Here is an 18256-nt window from a genome sequence, read left to right as displayed (position 1 = left end):
TCAACAATTGCATTGTTAAAAAATACTGTTATGAAATTCGCTTTTACTAAGATACAGTCCGTATCACTGGATCGTAAATATGTTATTCAAGAGAAATGCACTTCAAAGTTTTACTACTTTGTCTTTCACAGCAGTAGGAATATTTATTTACAATTTATTTTGGCCGTACTCTCAGCTTCTACGTTCTTGCCAGACTAACCCTACCTTTCGCAAATATTCTATTTATATACAATTTTACAAGCATCTTACTATACCTAAATTTATTGTTCCATACATAATAAACCGTTCTGGACTCTGGTGCTGTTTAGGCCCCTACTCTGTGGGGATTGTCTAACTCGCCAGGGGGCGTAGTACGCTTAAAGTGGCTTGGGCCACCGTGGGGTTAAGCCTTTCAGGCAGGAACCCACGTTAAACTCTTGCCACAATTCTATACCTAAATTTATGGTTTTATTTCTAATCCCAGCCTGGTTTTTCCTCTAATTGTTTTCATCGGCCTGCAGCTGCATGAGGCGCCTGCGACTGCTCATTTGGTTTTTCCTTCTTTAGCAAATTTATTATTAGGGAAAATTACATAGATGAATAACTGGATTTGGGATTTTCGTAACAATACTTTAACCCTTTCCAAATACAACTTTTTATATCAGTATATTGGAAATGTTGGAAAAAAATTTGATGTGAAGCTTATTCTTTGAGAGAAAGAAGCGACTACATTTTTTGTAAATTCAGCAAAATGCATCATCAATCAGATACGCCAATGTTGGTGATTAGCTGAATTCTGAAACAAGAAGATGGTTAGTTGAACCTTAGGTTTCGCGAAATTCCATTGTTTCACAGGTGACTATCCGCAAAATAAAATGCAAACGGTTTCCACGTAGTATACGAAATGTTCACGAACAAGTTTCTGAGAGAAAATAAAAAAAAAACCGCGTCGAAGAAAATATGAATTTCGTAAATATAGTTCGATACTCTTCTCCCAACGATGTTGAATAGTTTCAACATATTTTTTTCAGTACGAAGAGTCGCGCTCCATAAAATAGTCACCAACGCCAAACTTCATTACTTCAATGTTTTGCAAATATTTTAACATCTCTCAAGGTTGAAGAGAGAAGATAGTCAAGGAGAAAAGTACTTTTGGTTTGAACTCTTTGATCTCTTCACAAAGTACGTGTCAATGGGTAAAATAAGTTTTATTTTTTCGTTAAGTCCATCCATGCGCTAATAGTTTTTCCTTTCTTAACATGTCCGCGGACATTCAAAGGCATTACACAGCTCTCATTATGATCGTGGTGCAAAATGTTATTGAAGTTTATATAAATTCCGGGCTTTTCATTATTAAGATTGCCGAAATATTGATTAACTGATTCTTTAGGTTTTTTCATGTCATATTATTTTTCCACAGTTTATTTTTCCAACTATTGAAGGCAGCTTCATAGATTTCTGTACACTAAAAAGAAAAAGGATTCTCCCATTGTCCCTTTTTCTCATGTTTTCTCTTATAAGAATGATATAGCATTTACGACATTTCACTTGAAAAATATGATGCGAGCTGATGTAAGTACTGTGGTATTCGTTGTATGTAATGAAAGCATGATCTTCTAACTGTCCTTAGGAAGTGTATTTAATTAGATTTCCGATATCATAACTAATTTTAAACTAATTAACTGACAATTCTACTGCCCGCAAATGTGTTACAAAGCTTCAATAAAAATTTGTCCGCGGGCATCTGAAAAAACTCATCAATGGGCAATCGTATAATAGCGCCTTCAGGATTATCCTCTCCTCTTCTGTTGCCGTTGTTTCATTTGCTCGTTCATTTCGATGCTCAGTTCGGTAGCTCGTTATATAGTATTAATAGCGTATCGGTGCAAAACGAAGTAGCAGACCCAAAGAGTAGCATCCTGCCCGACTTTAACACGTTGTATAACATAACGGTAACGAATTTTTTCTGGCTTTGAAACAAACGCTAAGCAACAACTTGTCTTTTTCAGTCCTCAAATTCAATTGGTGTCTTCGGTGATTCCGCCGTTTTGTAACAGAGAATATAAGTTACACTGTAGGGCGCTGAAGAACTTGTGACTTGCTTATTTAAGATTACTGTCGCCTTCGTCGTCTTCTTCTGCAAGTCAGCAAATTAACAACAGATGATTCGCTATGCGGGGTAAAAAAGCTATACGCAACTGTATAAACTATCACATTAGAGGGTACGCAACGTATTCCAATTTTTTGGGGGCTTTGAATAGTTATATTTCCGCGCTGTTCGCACGGAATTTTACTTTTTCTGCTTATTTCGAATCCTTACAAGTAGTTAACAGCGGATATGTTACGATACCTAACGCGGCTGAATATCCACGGAGGCTTTCAAGGTGGGTATGGTGCATTGTATGTATGGCATCCTCCAACTCAACGAAGCCACCAATTGATGCATTTGCAACATTCAAGGGAGGCAATACACCAAAAGATTTAATATCGTGAGTTTTCAGCGTAAAGCAATTCCGCCACATAACTCCATTGGAAAATGTTTGCAGACAATACTCCTTTTGATCAAAACAAGTTTTATTATATGATTTACTGCAAGCATCCATTCTTATAATGATATCTAAATGTGGGTTTTTTACATGATAGCGTTAAATCACCAGTTTTTCTTCCGGTACAGAATTTAGATTATTTCTAAAAAATGGCATTTTTAGTGTCTAGTGGTGGACAATATTTCGCATAGAAAATGTGCAATCGGTTATTTTCAATGAACCCTCGAATGCCGAAAAATAACACAACGGCTGAAGCCGTAGTAGTTATGCATCTACGATTTTTTGTCAGATTATGTAATTCTGAGGCTGCCGTGGGACTGTCATAGTCGATGCAGCTGACCCGAAGTAATAAATTTTTTTATTTACCCTAATTAGCAGTCTTAGGCTGAATATACTTGACGATACGGCGTTAAATTAATTTTGCTAGCTTTAGTTTATACCAATTAGTCGATAAATTTAAAAAAATGCTTGATATTTAATTTTAATTATCAAGTTTTATATTTCTTGTTTATAGAATTGTGCTCTTAAACAGGCAATGAATTCTGAATTCATTATCTACATATGCAGATATCAATCAATCAATCAATTAAATGGTATTTTCTATCAATTGAATTAAAATCCCCTTTAGTCCAGTACTGTGTTAGTCTTTTCAAGACATCACCTGCTACTCGTATGGTAGTAAGATAGAAAAACAACAATTTTAATTTCATTTAATATTTTGCAAAAATCTCATTAAAAACAGATGGAAAAAACAGCAACTACTAACCACATAAGGATATACATGAATATATGTATTTTATATGTATGTACCTATAGCCAAACAGCAGCGCAGCAATCACAGAGCGAGTGAGTGAGTGAGTGAGTGAGAGCGGGAGAAATTACAAATTGCAATTTTCACTTTTGGCAATAATCCAAATCTCCAATTACACATGAAATTTTTATTACAACACAAGCAAGGCAACAGAAACTACAATTCGCAACAGCAACAACTACAGTAGCAACAACAATAAAAACAATATTTGCCACCATCACTATGGCTGTTGGTAGATATTGCCGGCTATATAATAAAAAACAATAACGACACACATACAAACTGACTGACTATTTACTTGACTACTTTTGCTCTATATTATTCTTGCTGTTGTTGCGCAGTATTCTGTTGTGTTGGTGTATTGTTATAATGAAACATTGAAAAAATCAAATAACAGAACTATAGCCCGCCTTAGAGCGAGCATGGGATGTCAACCATCTCAGGTAAATATATATACTAGTATTGATCAGTCTTTCTTAATTGGGCGGATGTCAACGTTTTGATTGATTTTATTTTTGCATACGCGATACAGCTCTGACAGCTCTGATAGATATTTTAACCATGCTTTACATCAATATCCGTTATAGCTTATAAGACAGTAGTAATAGAAGTATGTAATTGGAAATTGTCACCTTATATTAGATTGAACTTTTCAGTTGGAATTTTTGAAATTTGAAAACTTTCATTACTTAAGTACGTTAGCCAGCCGGTGAATGGGCGGATCCGCGACCATAGGAAAAATTCCTGTACTAGGTAAGGTCATTTGAAAATTTGCTACGTCCCCATTGCCTATTAAAAAGTGAAAACTGGCTTCAGTCAACGGCCACGATAAAGTGAGAGAAGGAAATGGGATGAAATTGAATTTCACGCTTAACATCCAAATTTTTAGATCAAAAGGGGACATTTACAAAGAAAAAGAAAGTCGCTTTGCAATCTCTATAAATGTTTGCTTAGCGATCAATACAAGATACGTAACAAAAATATATGTCACTCCCTTGTGTGAAAATATTTATATCAAAAGACATATATATGAAAATCGCCAAATCGAAATCAATTTTGGATGAATTGTAACTTGAATTTTTATCCAATACTCTTTCTCTTATTTACGTCATTCTGATACGATTCCTTCAGTGCCGAAACGAACGTGGCTATATCGGTTCATAATCTTTCTTCATTTAGGAATGAGTTTTTAAGGTTATTTCTGTTCGTATCGTTAGATATGATATATTTAACATACTCTGCTGAGTTGCCTATAAAGTGTAGATATTAACATACTTATGAGCTGTCTGCAACAAACGCGTCCTGATAGATATTCCAGGTGTTGGACACTGCTAACTAAGCAATTGCAGTACATACCACTTTATGTCGTATATGTGTACTATGCTGTCATAATATTGAACGTATATACTCACGTGTGTATATAGTATAGTCCAGTACAGTGTAGTACATGGATGTTACCATATGCCCCTTTTAACATAACAGAATATTGCTTCGCTTATGTGTAATACGAACCTGAGGGGCATGCGGCATGTTGGCCAGTTGCGACATTTTGATAAAAATAGTTCTCCTCGAGCCAACGTGGCGCGCCATGGGAACGACATTTGCCAGCAATTTTGTCCCATGCACAGTACGGATCCTGAAGAGCGACACATTCGCTGTTTAAATAATGTGTTTCAGTAGTTGTTGTTGTTGTTGTTGTTGTTGTTAGATTGTGAATGTTACAAACGATGACAATGAAAAGATGATAATGATGTTGATATAATGATAATGATGAAGATTATGACGACAATGTGACGTCGTAATGACGAGCGAGCGAGCAGGCGAGATAAATTTAAACAAGTAGTAGATATGTATGAATGATGCGAAATTACACCAACATCAGCAGCACCAGCAGCAGTAATCAAATGAAAAACAAAGAGAAAGAAAACAACAACAACACATATGTAAATATTTTTCTTTTCGCTTTTTGTTTTCCTTTTTTTGTTTTTGTTTTTTTTTTGGCATACATTAACGAAATAAAAAGCAATGAATTGTAGTGTTATTGCATCATTGTCACTGCAGACAACAGCAACGTGCAACGGCAACATTTAATCTTGCTGTTGTTGTTATACCTTTCTTATGTGCTTGCTTGCGTGCATGCATGCATGCATGCATGCCTGCTGCTATTAATATTGTTAATGACGACGATTCAGCATTATTTTTAATTGCAATGTTCGAGTACGACAAGACGACTTTTGCATTGACTCAGTTACAATTTGGCAAAAAAAGCAATAAATTTTATTTTTTTTCATTCTTATTAACTCACCTGCAACTGGTAATTTTGTCATTGTGACACCGATGTAACTGTATTGCAATTACTTGACTATCAGTGACAATAACCAACTTGCCGTCATCGTAGCTTCCATCTTTTGCTTGATCTGTTCGTATGCATGTGTGTGTGTGTGTGTGTGTGTGTGTATGGAAGCAAGCAATTGATTAATTAAACGTGATTTTGTAGAAAATGTTATTTCAATTCTGTTAATTGTTTCGCTTCTGGCGTATGGTACTTACCATATTGCATTGTTCTAACGATTTCCAAATTTCGTATCGGCTCACTTTTCGGCAAAACATCAATTTCCTCAATAACAACTGAAGTTACTTTCTTATCAGAATCTGCTGATTCAGCGTTCACTGATTTTATTATTTTACCGTGATCTAGGGAAAATAAAGAAAATTTACATTTAAAACGGAGTGTTAAGGTAACGCCCTCAACAACCCAAATTTGACATAAAGTTAATTATGAATTTTATTAATTTCGACTAAGAGCACACCCGCTGAATGCATGAAGCAAGCAACGATGGGCTAGAATATAAATGTATCAGATAGAGAAGATTGCTTGCTGAAACATTGCGAGAAAGGCATCAAGCATCAATAAAATAAATTTCGTATCGAAATTTCCTAAAATATGCTAATCATATTAGCTGTATACATAAATTCTCTGTATTTTTTTAATAAAGTTCAACAATTTGAATTGAAAAATATTTGTTACAAAAGCTTAATAATCAAAATATGAATAGTAACCTTGCATGGTCGTTTGATTCTTATCGGGTAGCTGCACGATAGTCTCGTCTTAGATAGAAACTTCGTGGCGTAACAGTCACTGACAAATTTTCGGACGTTTGTAAGCTGCCGATTTGCTAAATATAACAGCAGTGATCTAAACTAACTGTACTGATTTCAGCTAATCAAGAAAAGGAAAGTTTGAAGAACACTGCTTTTGATGCGTACGGATAGACGTATGCGAATGTTCATCGTTGTCAAGATTAAAATTCATACCTCATTGCATTTTCATTCCAAGCCAATTTAATCATTTCCGTAATCTCAGCTGCATTTTTTTAAAATAGAGTAATATGCGCTGCCGTACACTACATCGACCTTTTTAAGTGTCGATATACATGGCAGTGCAGCAGCAGTTATCTATTCTTGAAAATTCGGAAAAACCAGAAAACATATTTGTACACCTAATATTTGTTTTCATTAATAAATTAGTTCAACAAAGCCCATTGAAGAGAATCGTTTGGACAACTCGTAATTGGAGCGCAAAGGTCTTAAAGTATTACAAAATAAAATAGTCATATCATAGATTTTGAAATGAATCTCCGCACATTCGTGTTTTTAGGATCAAAAATCTTTAATAATCTTACAATAATTGTCAGAAGGCAAATAAAACCATTATAGTTGGTCTCGACCCACCTTTAAACATACGACAACAACAAACAGTTATTAATACAACGACTTTTCAAAATAAGGCTTTATATTGAAAAGGTCGAAAAAGTGATCCGATCCGAATGGTTTTCGACAGCGCATGCCTTCGTGCCAAAACACGTCAACGTACCAAATTTCGTCAAAATATTCCGAAAATTGCGATCTGTAAGTTAAGTATAAGAAATCAAGATTGGCAGACGGACAGACAATCTTAAATCAATACAGAGAGAAAGATGCAGATTTAATCGGTGTAACATTAGACAGGTCTATCCCAACTCCTCGTGAGTGTTGAATATATTCGCACAAGCTTAATATACCGATGCACCACAAGTGGCGTTGGGAATAGTGGGGATTGTTTTGCTATAAGAAGCCTCAACTTATCTTTACTGCAATAACTGGTATATGATTCGACATCTTCAATTGGTGTTTCTCGGCATACATAACTTTTACATAAAGAAGGTCTTTAAGGACCCTTAACGATGTTTTTTTTAGCGCATAACGCTCTGTTTTGTCTGTCATTTAATAATTATCAATTTTCTTCTATCGAGACACAATTTATTCGTTGCAAATTTATAAGCCTTTATGTACTTAAAGTTATTGTGCGAGCAGTGCGTTGAGAAAAACTTTTATGCTCTGATACGAATATGTATGAACATACCAGTTCAATTCATTTACAGATGAGATCATTTGCATTTAAATAAATAATTTGCAACAATTTATGTCGCTTATCGCATAACAATAAAATATTCAAATGAAATTACGACAAAACTAAGGAAAAACTAAATAAAAGAAATTCTCCAGGAAGAAATTAACATTTCAACAATAAGAAATCAGGGACTTTGCGTAAAATATGTCACAAATGCAAATATGTCTGCATCTATATGAATACATAAATGTTGTGTGTAAGAATGTTTTTTTTTTTTTTTGTTACGTGGAGACATACTCAGTTGGCCATTTAAAAACTCTATACTTCTCGCTTTTTCTCTTACCTGTACCAACAAAAATTACGTCATAGGTTTTACCACCAGGAGTTTTGATTTGAGCATCAACAGCAATTTGTGTAAAACGATAACTGCAAGGAGAAAATGGAAAGAAAAATAGATTGAGATAAAGCCGAAGATAGTGGAAAATAGTCAAAGTATAGAGACTACGTACGGTGTATGAATAGAGCACACAATGCTATAAATATTGAGGTAACATGAGTTTTTTAGTGTATTGGTGTGGTATCTTTTACACGTTTTTAATAAAATTTAAATGGCTTTTTTGGCTTCGTTATTATTGTTGTTTTTATATACATAACAAGTTGAATTATTACTATGTGACGAGTGACAGCACAGAAAATTTAAGTAGCAATAGTAGTAATAGTAGCAGAATTGAAAGTAATAGTATTAGTAGCAATGGCAATAGTGCACAATGATAGTATTAATAGCAGCAGTGGTGACAGTAGTGGTAGTAATAGTTGTAGAAACAACACTAGAAGGAATAGTAGTAGTAGTAATAGTAGCATTAGCGGCAACAGTAGTGGTAGCAGTGGTAGCAGTAATCGTAGTAGTAATGAAGCAGTAGTAGTAGTGTTGGTAATAGTAGCAGTAAAGTAAGCAGCATCAATAACAAAGAGTCATGTAATTAAAGCGAGCAAACGTGTGCCCGCAGTGCAAGCCTTATTACCATATGCAGTTACCCAGCGCACGATGAGAACTCCAAAATCAGTTTTAAATGAATTTATTTAAGAGAATATGATCATCACTTGGAATTTTTCACCGGAGAGAGAATATTTGACCATTATTGCGTAAGCAGTGGAAAGAATAGATCTATTTTAAGCAAAGTTTTTCCATAGCAATTTAAGATTAAGTAAAAATGGAAGCCCTGTTGGTTTGCCTACTTTCTGACGACATTCTGAAAACTAAATTTCAGTCCAAATTTCAATATCTCATCACAAGTCTGTAAGTTCTTTTCTTCGAAGAGCAGCGAAATTCGCTTTGAAACTATTTTGTGAACGAGTCACTATTGATAAGGTGTCACACGTTACCTTAAAAAATGAGTCTTTATTGATATAGATTCTAAGACTAAAGTTTTAAAGCGCTAGCATCTAAGGCGATCGGCTTTATTGAGAATTCTGCGGCACTTAAGATTTGAACCCTTGACCATTGAGTTGTTAGTCGAGATCCTTTGAATACTCGACAGCTCAACTTTGTGTGAAATTAAAATTCGAAGCTTAGCATTACTAATTGGAAGATTAGATTATTGATTTATTCAGAAAAAGTTTGTTGGACGTGCTCGTGGATGTGAGTGCATTGCATTTTTCACTCTGATTGTGTTGCATAATAAAGCTATTAATTATGAACACCAGCGATCGGTGACAGTCTACCACCATGTAGTAAAAGGCAAAATGGAAAAGTCGAGAAAGAGAACGTTAGGCTGCATGCAATGAAACGTTTTTTAATTTGTTTCTTTTTCAATAATACGTTGGCATCAAATAAAAACTTGTTCCGAGTTTGCCGCAAGTTAAGACTATGTATGAACAGCACAAATGAGAGGATTTGATGTTGACTTTCGATTCTGGCCCCTTATGAAGCATTAACACAAGTGTTAGAGTTTCTACAAACATATACATATTGTTACGAAAATCCCAAATCCAGTTAATTTCAGCTAAGTAATTTTCCTTAATAATAAATTTGCTAAAGAAGGAAAAACCAAATGAGCAGTCGCAGGCGCCTCATGCAGCTGCAGGCCGATGAAAACGATTAGAGGAAAAACCAGGCTGGGATTAGAAATAAAACCATAAATTTAGGTATAGAATTGTGGCAAGAGTTTAACGTGGGTTCCTGCCTGAAAGGCTTAACCCCACGGTGGCCCAAGCCACTTTAAGCGTACTACGCCCCCTGGCGAGTTAGACAATCCCCACAGAGTAGGGGCCTAAACAGCACCAGAGTCCAGAACGGCTTATTATGTATGGAACAATAAATTTAGGTATAGTAAGATGCTTGTAAAATTGTATATAAATAGAATATTTGCGAAAAGTAGGGTTAGTCTGGCAAGAACGTAGAAGCTGAGAGTACGGTCAAAATAAATTGTAAATAATCGTACATGTAAGAAATATAATTATAAATAAATACTCCTACTGTTGTGAAAGACAAAGTAGCAAAATAAAAGAGCTTTGAATTGTATTTCTCTTGTACAAAAATATCCGCGATCCAGTGATACGGACTGTACCTTATAAAAGCCAATTTCATAACAACATATATAGATATATATATATATATATTTGATCAGCGTGAACAATGTAATTGAATTGATTATATTTTCTTGTTTGTCCTTGTTTGTGTGTTGAAATATCGGTTGCGTCTTGAAAACTTTGTGTTCAAGAGCACAACTTTCGATGCCTTTGCTAGTTAAACATTTAAGTTAAACAAAGATCTTTCCGTCCTCAAATACCCTAGAACTGATAATTCTCCTCTTTTTCTTAAATCTTTTCCACAAACTGTGGAGTTTTAATCTAATGCTCGCCGTTAAATGTTTCTGTTCTGAGAATGTGAGCACACATCAAGTTAAGTTTGAATACCATCCGTTGTAAATCAGTCAATGAAATGAATAGAAAGTTAGACATGGCTAACTTGAAACCATGTTCGCAAGCAGCGGCTAATAGATCAGTGTCGAACACCAAACCAATCCATGATTCTGCTAACGATTTAAAGTACTTTGTCATTCGATGAAGGATAGGAAAGGATGCATTTAGCGATACAAACAAAGCTTTTCACATAGTTACAACATCATCATCAATTTTTATAAAAAACTATCGATCATATAGCTAAGTAAAAGTGAAAAAAATTTTATCATGTATACGCAAAAATATATTTATTAATGCAACTCATTAAGCGATTGCAAAATTTGCATCAATCTAAAGCGAGTAAAGAATTGTATTGAAATTTCACCGTAATTATAAAATCGATAGGCAACGCATTCATTATTATTCGTTCGTAATGTTGTTCTTGTAGTTGGTTTGTGCGTCTTTTAAAATCCCTAAATCTGTTCAAGTTGGTTAAACGCAGTTTTAGTAGCCACCCATAATGTTTTAAATTTTTTCTGTGCGTTTTCTTTTTTTCTCGACTTTGCCGCAAAGTTCGGTGGTGTTGTGTTGTGCTTGCTGCGTTTCAGTCAGTTTCATTCTTTGTTTGCCTGCATTTTGTGCACAATATTCCTCTGTACACTAAAATGTAAATGTTGCGTTTTTGTTAACTGCGTTAAATTCTATGCCGTCATTTTCTACTCTTCGTTCATTTCATTCGACGCCTTCTACTGAAAAATGTTTAACAAACCAAAGAGAAATTTGTAGTTTTTCTGCCATTTGATAATGGGGGAGAAAAAGAAGAAAAAAAAAAAAAAACAATATGCTAATGAGCGTTAATTTTCAGCTACGTTTACAAGAAATTTCACGGTAAGGGTAAAAAATGTACATTTTATTATTATTCATTCTGCATAGTTAGCGTTTGTTCGTTTTATCCTTTTAAGCAGACCGATTAACGTACGAGCAGCGACGAAAAATGCTAGAAACATATTGTTGTCATCAGCCACTTTGTTCGGCAATTAAAACTCTCTCTTCACTACTTGTTGTTTGTTTTTGTATTTGTGTCACATACCCCGATATACATCTCGAAAATTACATATATACATATGTATAGTATAGTATGTAAATATGCAAGAAGCATGGAAGATTAGTAACATTAGAGTCTATACTATTTAATAAGACTCGGCGGCGGGTCAGTAATATCATTTTTTAGATTTGCCAAGCATGAGAATCCCCCTTGTCTTTTCCAGGTGAACGTAACAAGTACAATCTATTTTTATACAGTCGCAGTGAAATTAGTTAGCGTGTCTTAATGCAGATTCCGTAAAACAAAAATCAAAAAATTGTTTCTAAATAGATTAGTTTGATGCAATATCACAGCCCTATATAACTAAATTTCATCAGGTTGATGTTTGGTGTTATTTGTTGTAATGTCGGAGGCATCGCGTTCTCTAGACCAATTTTTAAAAAAAACCCTACAAATGAATCTTCTTTTGTTTTAAATTGAAGCGAAATTTATTATGAAGAAGCAAATCTAGATCAAGGAATGGATCGATTATGCGATTAGTGATTTTCTTGATATCTTTTCGCATCTCTCGACATAAGTTTACAATACGCTTACGATTTATGTGCAATGAAGTAGAATGCGTACTCTCTTTCCACACTTGCAGGGAGGGATTGAAGATATCTATTATAAAATCCGGAAAATAGAACTTTAGTAATTATACATATTTTTATACATATTTTTTAAAATATACATTTGTATAATCTTTTGTTTAGGTTTATCCGGTTATTTGATGCAATAAATTCTACTGGGACAGCAGAAGGCAATCGAGTGGTCTTAACTCACAATACATGCAGAGCTGCTTGGCTGACTAAGCAAACGTAGCATATTGTAAAATTATATAACGGAAACGGATGCAATTCATGATTTTAGAGATACTTTTTATTAAGGGAGAAAACATTAGCAATGTATATGTGCATACAGTTTCAGTACAGATGCTGATGCTGGGCAGATGGTACTGCTATTGTTTTCTTAATTATTCCTATTGTAACATTAATTTTTTTTATTATTATCAAAGCAATTTTAGATTTACCAAATGCTCGTGTGCGTAACCCTGTTCGACATGAATACGTTGTCCTCACCTCATCGACCTGTTGAATTCACGCGTATGACCTCAAACTTTTGCTTAGAAAAATAAACTAGTTTTTTTTTATCCTACATGAATCCAACTTAATTGAAGTGTATTAAATTTGTGCGGATGTTTACCACACCCGAAACTAGTTGACATACATTCACATTTTCTATCCCAATCGCTTCAAAATTGATTTGTTCAGTGAGTAAGTCGCATGTGTGGATGGATGAAACAAAAATAAGATGTTATCTCGCCTTATTCAATTAGTCGCTTATTTCTTGAACAGCGAACCGTTCGAATCGATCACTTGCTGTAATTGGCGTTTGGTATTAAACTTTTTGCAAGGCTTTAACAGCTCCCTTCTGATGCCATTTAGGAACGTTGACCAATCAATTTGGTTTTTTATATTCTCAATTTTTTTATTTAACAGCCAACTTTACTAAAACGGCTTGCAATTATAATTGGAAACGTTGAAAAGGATAAGAAAATAGTCAAAAAAAGATGGAAGCTAGCAAAAGCTTGAAGAAAATCTCTGCTATAGAACTAACAGTGAAGTCAAAAAGAGAACTACAGTGGTGTTAACATTCGAAGTAAAATTAAAACTATTTTGCTTTAAGAAATACCGTCATGCAAGGTCTTCTAGGTTAAAATAAAGCTGGATGCGTTAATCATAGCGTATGAATGAAGAATGAAATGTATCAGGATTAAAAAATATTCAGATAATAAAACAATATATTTTTAAGCATATTGTATAAACGCTTGTTTTCCTGGACATAAAAGATTCGCAAGATACACGTATACTATGGCTATCGTTTAACCAAATGCTTGGCAATATGGATGTCGTGATAAATGCAGAATTCGCAAATTGCTTCAAAGGGCTCAATTTATATGCTAGGATAGGAGATACGCGCATTGTTACTCAAAGCCTTCATTCTAATTGTAAAAGGCCTGAGGGAAACTGAATTCGTAGATTTCAATAACTTATAATGATCTCTTTAATTAAACGCAGATAACCTGAAATATGCGATGAGAGCAGCATGTATGAGCGCGTAAACATTGATCAGCTCGATAATAACAAGTTAAGTACATATGTGGCATCTCTAACATTTTGGTGTAGCTTTTCTATCGGACCTCTCATTTTTTTTCGAACGAACGATTAGGCATTTTTCGCTTTATGCTTTTGATAAGTTTCATCACTTACGCATTTTCCACAATTTATCCAGGAGCGAGTTGTAATTATCCGCATTTACACTGCTATTGAAGACAGGAGAAGGTAGTCCGCCAAATCCGCCAAATATTATTTCTGAAAGCGAATTGCGCCCACGAAAGCAATGAAAATGAGAAGGAAGAGACAGAAGCCATACTCCATTTGAAACAGTGGGCGGATCGTCTATAGAACAATAGCATAGCTAGCACGTGAACGACTAGAAATAGTTTCCTACTTTATATGTCTGAATGTTCAAGTGATCAAACAAATTCGTAGAAGCAAGATATTCTATGGATGTTTCTCGGCAGTTTGGTGCCATTTTAACAAAAAGCCGGCTTGAAAGTGATGCAAGGAGTGACTTAGGATTGGATAAAAAACATAACCAGAAACATAACGTGCAAAGATATATAAGAAAATCTCGACCTTTACACCTCAGAAAGTTTCCTCAAAAATGAATATTTGTAAAGACTTTGCTATACAGTTCACGGCAACATCATATAATTAATGTTTAGTGCTTAAGCATCTCAGAAAAGAAAAAGCACATGGACATAGTTAACTGATTATTAACCGTGTTGCTACTTTGGCGCTTGAAACAAGAGTTAACGTCCAGATACATTACAAGAAATCCCAATAGTTGGTTACACGAAGTCAGCGCGTATTGCAAGAGCGTGCGTGCATGAATTCTGGCGCGTTTCCAAAGCAACGATGTCGTGTAAGAGTATGGTGAGGTCATCTGGGTGCGACTAATGATAATGATGACGTTGTTCGTAGAAAAACTTTGTTTGTAATTTTAAACCTTATATGCTGGTTAGCTAGCTTTTTGGCATTATCGGATTTTAGCCTCTTGTCCGTGCAAACGCATACATCTGCATGATACTTTCTTGGCATTTTGTCCTTTTTTTATAGCTTTAATAATGCGCCTTATTGGTGCATAAGTATGTTGCGGGATTGTCTTGTGTTGTCTACTCAGCGTAATGTTCAAAGCAGATGTCCTTTTATCTACTTGGGCGCTATTTTAAACAAACTTATTTAGAGATTTTAATTTCTATTTACTGTTGTTATTGCTGTTGTTGTTGTTGTACGTTTCGATTTAAGCAGTTTCATGAACAAAATCCGTAAACGAACAAAGTTTGTTGTTTCGTACATTTTTTTAACAATATTTTTTTTGCATTTTTTATTTGTTCATCTTTGGAGCGGTTAACTTAAAAAGAAAATTGTTATAAGTCGCGTCTCCCGCTCTTCATTATTGCCTTCTGCGTTTTTCTTAGTTATGCAGGCTGCGTATGTTCGCAATTTTCTTTGTGTGTATAGTGCGGTTGTCAGCCACGAATTATGTACATGCATTTTATATATAAGTATGCAGAGACGTGTGAGTAAATGTTGATGGTAAACTCAGCTTGTAACTTGGCTAAATGGATTAGCGGCTGCTGTTGTTGGTGCTACCCTTCCTGCATACAATAATAGACTTTTGTAGTGTTTGCGATGAGCAAACATGGAAGCGGCAGCTAATTGCGAAAGCAAAAAATGACAACAAAACAATTTCATAAGAATTCGAAAGATATATACACATAAACCCAAATACCCCGTCATTGGCATGGCAATAGATGCGATTTTCCTAGTTAGCGTAGCAAGCTGTTAAATTTCTTTTCTTCTACTTTTGTAATTCTAGTTTAATTAGAAAAAAAAAAACGAACAAAACAAAAAAAACGAAGAATTCTATGAGTAACCAACAAGAGGATGATTGTTTATTTTGTGCAACTATGTTAAAATCGAATCCTTTTAAAAACAATTTTGACGGGGTCTGCGTGGGCATCGTATCTACTACAGGTTCGTGAATGCTTGCATAAAAGTGATATTCCTACGGAAAAATCTGTGCACATTTTACAAGTCAGAAATTTCGGAGCCAATGATGCAGTAAGTTCTTATAGGTGAACGTTTAGCTTGATTTTGATTTCATTTCAATATCAATGTTATATGAAAAGCCATTTTGTCCCTTGCAATTCGTATTATTTTATGCGTGGCCCTACCTTTCCTCATACCACTAGAGCTGCCCAAAACCTAATTCTACTTGACTTTATAATTCCGTTTACATCACAGCCATAATTGCAATCTTAATGATTTCCATGATTTTCATGCATAAGTTATTCGTTCATTAATCCTATGAAAAGTAGACGGATCTGAGTTATCTTTCCTCCGCTATTGAGTGCTTCTATACCCATTAACTGAAATGACAAACTTTATATATCGTCTTGGTCACGTATATAACCAACAACAGTGTACTCAGACAGTATAGCATACAAACGAACACATTAAACTCATTATTGTACTATATTTAATATAATGTCGGGGTAAAACATTTTCAGTTAATACTTGACTACTAATAAGCTTCTAATTTATTGTGTGTACAAAATGCGAAGAATTGAACTTTTTAACACTTTTTGGGGCGCAAATGTTTGCCGAGTAAATGAAATTTTAAATTTATGGCTGGTTAGCAAAGTTTATTTTAGAATATTTAGTTTGTGTGACCCACAAACCGTAAGCAGTATGTAAATTAAAAAAAAAAAAATAACTTTATTAAATTATAAGCAATAAATTAAGAACTTTGCGGCGTTTATCCGATGGGATCTATAATTAACTCTAAAAACACGCACAAGGTGTGATTTCTGGTGGCCTTTTTTTGTGTCATTCAGAAGTATTTTGTGAAGTAAAAATAAATGGTTTTACTGATTAATGTAAGGAAAATATCATCTCTATATGGAGGAACATATGGTCGAAGAACCAAGGAGGAAAATAGTAGATCGTTTATAACCTAAATATTCTCTCTACGCGCTCCTCTTGAGTCTTTTAAAGAAAAGTAATTGCTGATGCTCTCAGAGATTAGGCTTGCGATTGTTTGCGCTACTGAGTCTACACGAATTTTTTTAAGACTACTAGTGCAGTTCCAAATTGAGCCAGCTATGGAGTTTATGAACACTCCCAACTTTGGCGTGAATAAAACATTATATTCAACAGCGAATGAATCTTTTATGCATTCATAATCTTTATCTTAAAAAAGAATGGAATTTCCATATTCCGTGAGTGATGGTGGATGGTCTTCTCCGTCAAAATTTTTCTTTTACTTTTGTTGTAGTTTGCGAGCAATGAGCAAAAAGACCACAAAGCTGAGGCATTCTCAATTTATGCTGCACTGTAGACGTGTTCTTCGACAAATTTAGACCATTGTCAATACCAACCTATCTGCAGGAACTTTCAATGGTTTTAGTAAATTCCAGGTATTTTTAAGTCCGGGAGAATGTTTACTACAGACACTATATAGCTGGGCAGGCGGACAATTGGACAAGCTCCAATCGATTGGATAAAGTGAATAAAATTCCTACTCTCCAGTGGTGGGTATGACAAAAGATCCCGGGTAAATCTCGTCATAACAACCGTTAACATACAAGAGTGAAATAAGTATGAAAAGAGCTTAAAGATAATGTCAACGTCGAGATTACAACAGACGTTAAAAGTGTTAAAAACAGGTAACGAAAAAACCCTTTTATCTCCATGTTAATGGCAGCGGAAGGGACAGTTCTTAATATCATCTTGCCTTTTATATTACATTGTTGTCGCTGCAAAATGTTCGTTCTTCCAATAGCCACACCTAGGGACTCCATTTTAATTTAATCATCTCCGAACGTGTTTATTAATTTAAGTCCCAACTGTTACCTCGCATGGACTTGTTGATTGCGTTTTGAATGACTTATCACGGTTTAATTACGTACATGTTTTATTCCTTCGATTGTAAATCTCCATGTATCCTCCCGTCCCGGATTGTCTAGCCTAAGGCAAACATACAGCCAAGTTGTTTAAGACAAGACATCCAACCCACTATTCCACAATTGCCATCACTTAACGCTGCAATTACTTTGGTTTAGTAGTTTAGATTTGAAATGCTTTGCCGCTCGGTGCGACTTACGTCGCAACCTATATCCCCTTTAATTTAGATCAGATCTTTGTAAATTTGATTAATTCTCTAATCCAAAAAATTCCACGGTCAATTTCATGACCAACAAATTGTCAGTTTCGTCACACACTCAATGTCATATTGATTCTATTGAATCTGTTCAGAAGCAGTTTCTGTTACTAGAACGAGTTTCATTGCTTACACTATCGCCTTATAAACGTAGAGTGATTATTATTGTCCTACTTTGACTAGAATAGAGCCATTCTAGATGTTTATACTCAAGACCAGCCTAAATTTTCCTTGCCAGGTTTCAACGTAGAGAG

The 18256-nt window shown here is 34.8% G+C and overlaps 1 protein-coding gene across 1 annotated transcript in view; it reads right to left on the bottom strand.

The window, feature by feature from the left end:
* Positions 1–18256, bottom strand: part of LOC119640384 (semaphorin-1A) — a 338686-nt gene that overhangs the window by 18481 nt on the left and 301949 nt on the right. The window contains 4 exon segments of the mRNA XM_038038370.1: positions 4849–4991; positions 5642–5753; positions 5887–6030; positions 8070–8152. Of these exon segments, the coding sequence (XP_037894298.1) occupies positions 4849–4991; positions 5642–5753; positions 5887–6030; positions 8070–8152 (482 nt within the window).

Source organism: Glossina fuscipes, unplaced genomic scaffold, assembly GCF_014805625.2.
Source record: "Glossina fuscipes isolate IAEA_lab_2018 unplaced genomic scaffold, Yale_Gfus_2 121, whole genome shotgun sequence".
NCBI lineage: Eukaryota > Metazoa > Arthropoda > Insecta > Diptera > Glossinidae > Glossina > Glossina fuscipes.
The sequence above is the reverse complement of the archived record's forward strand: the minus strand, read 5'-3'. Positions and strand labels throughout refer to the sequence as shown.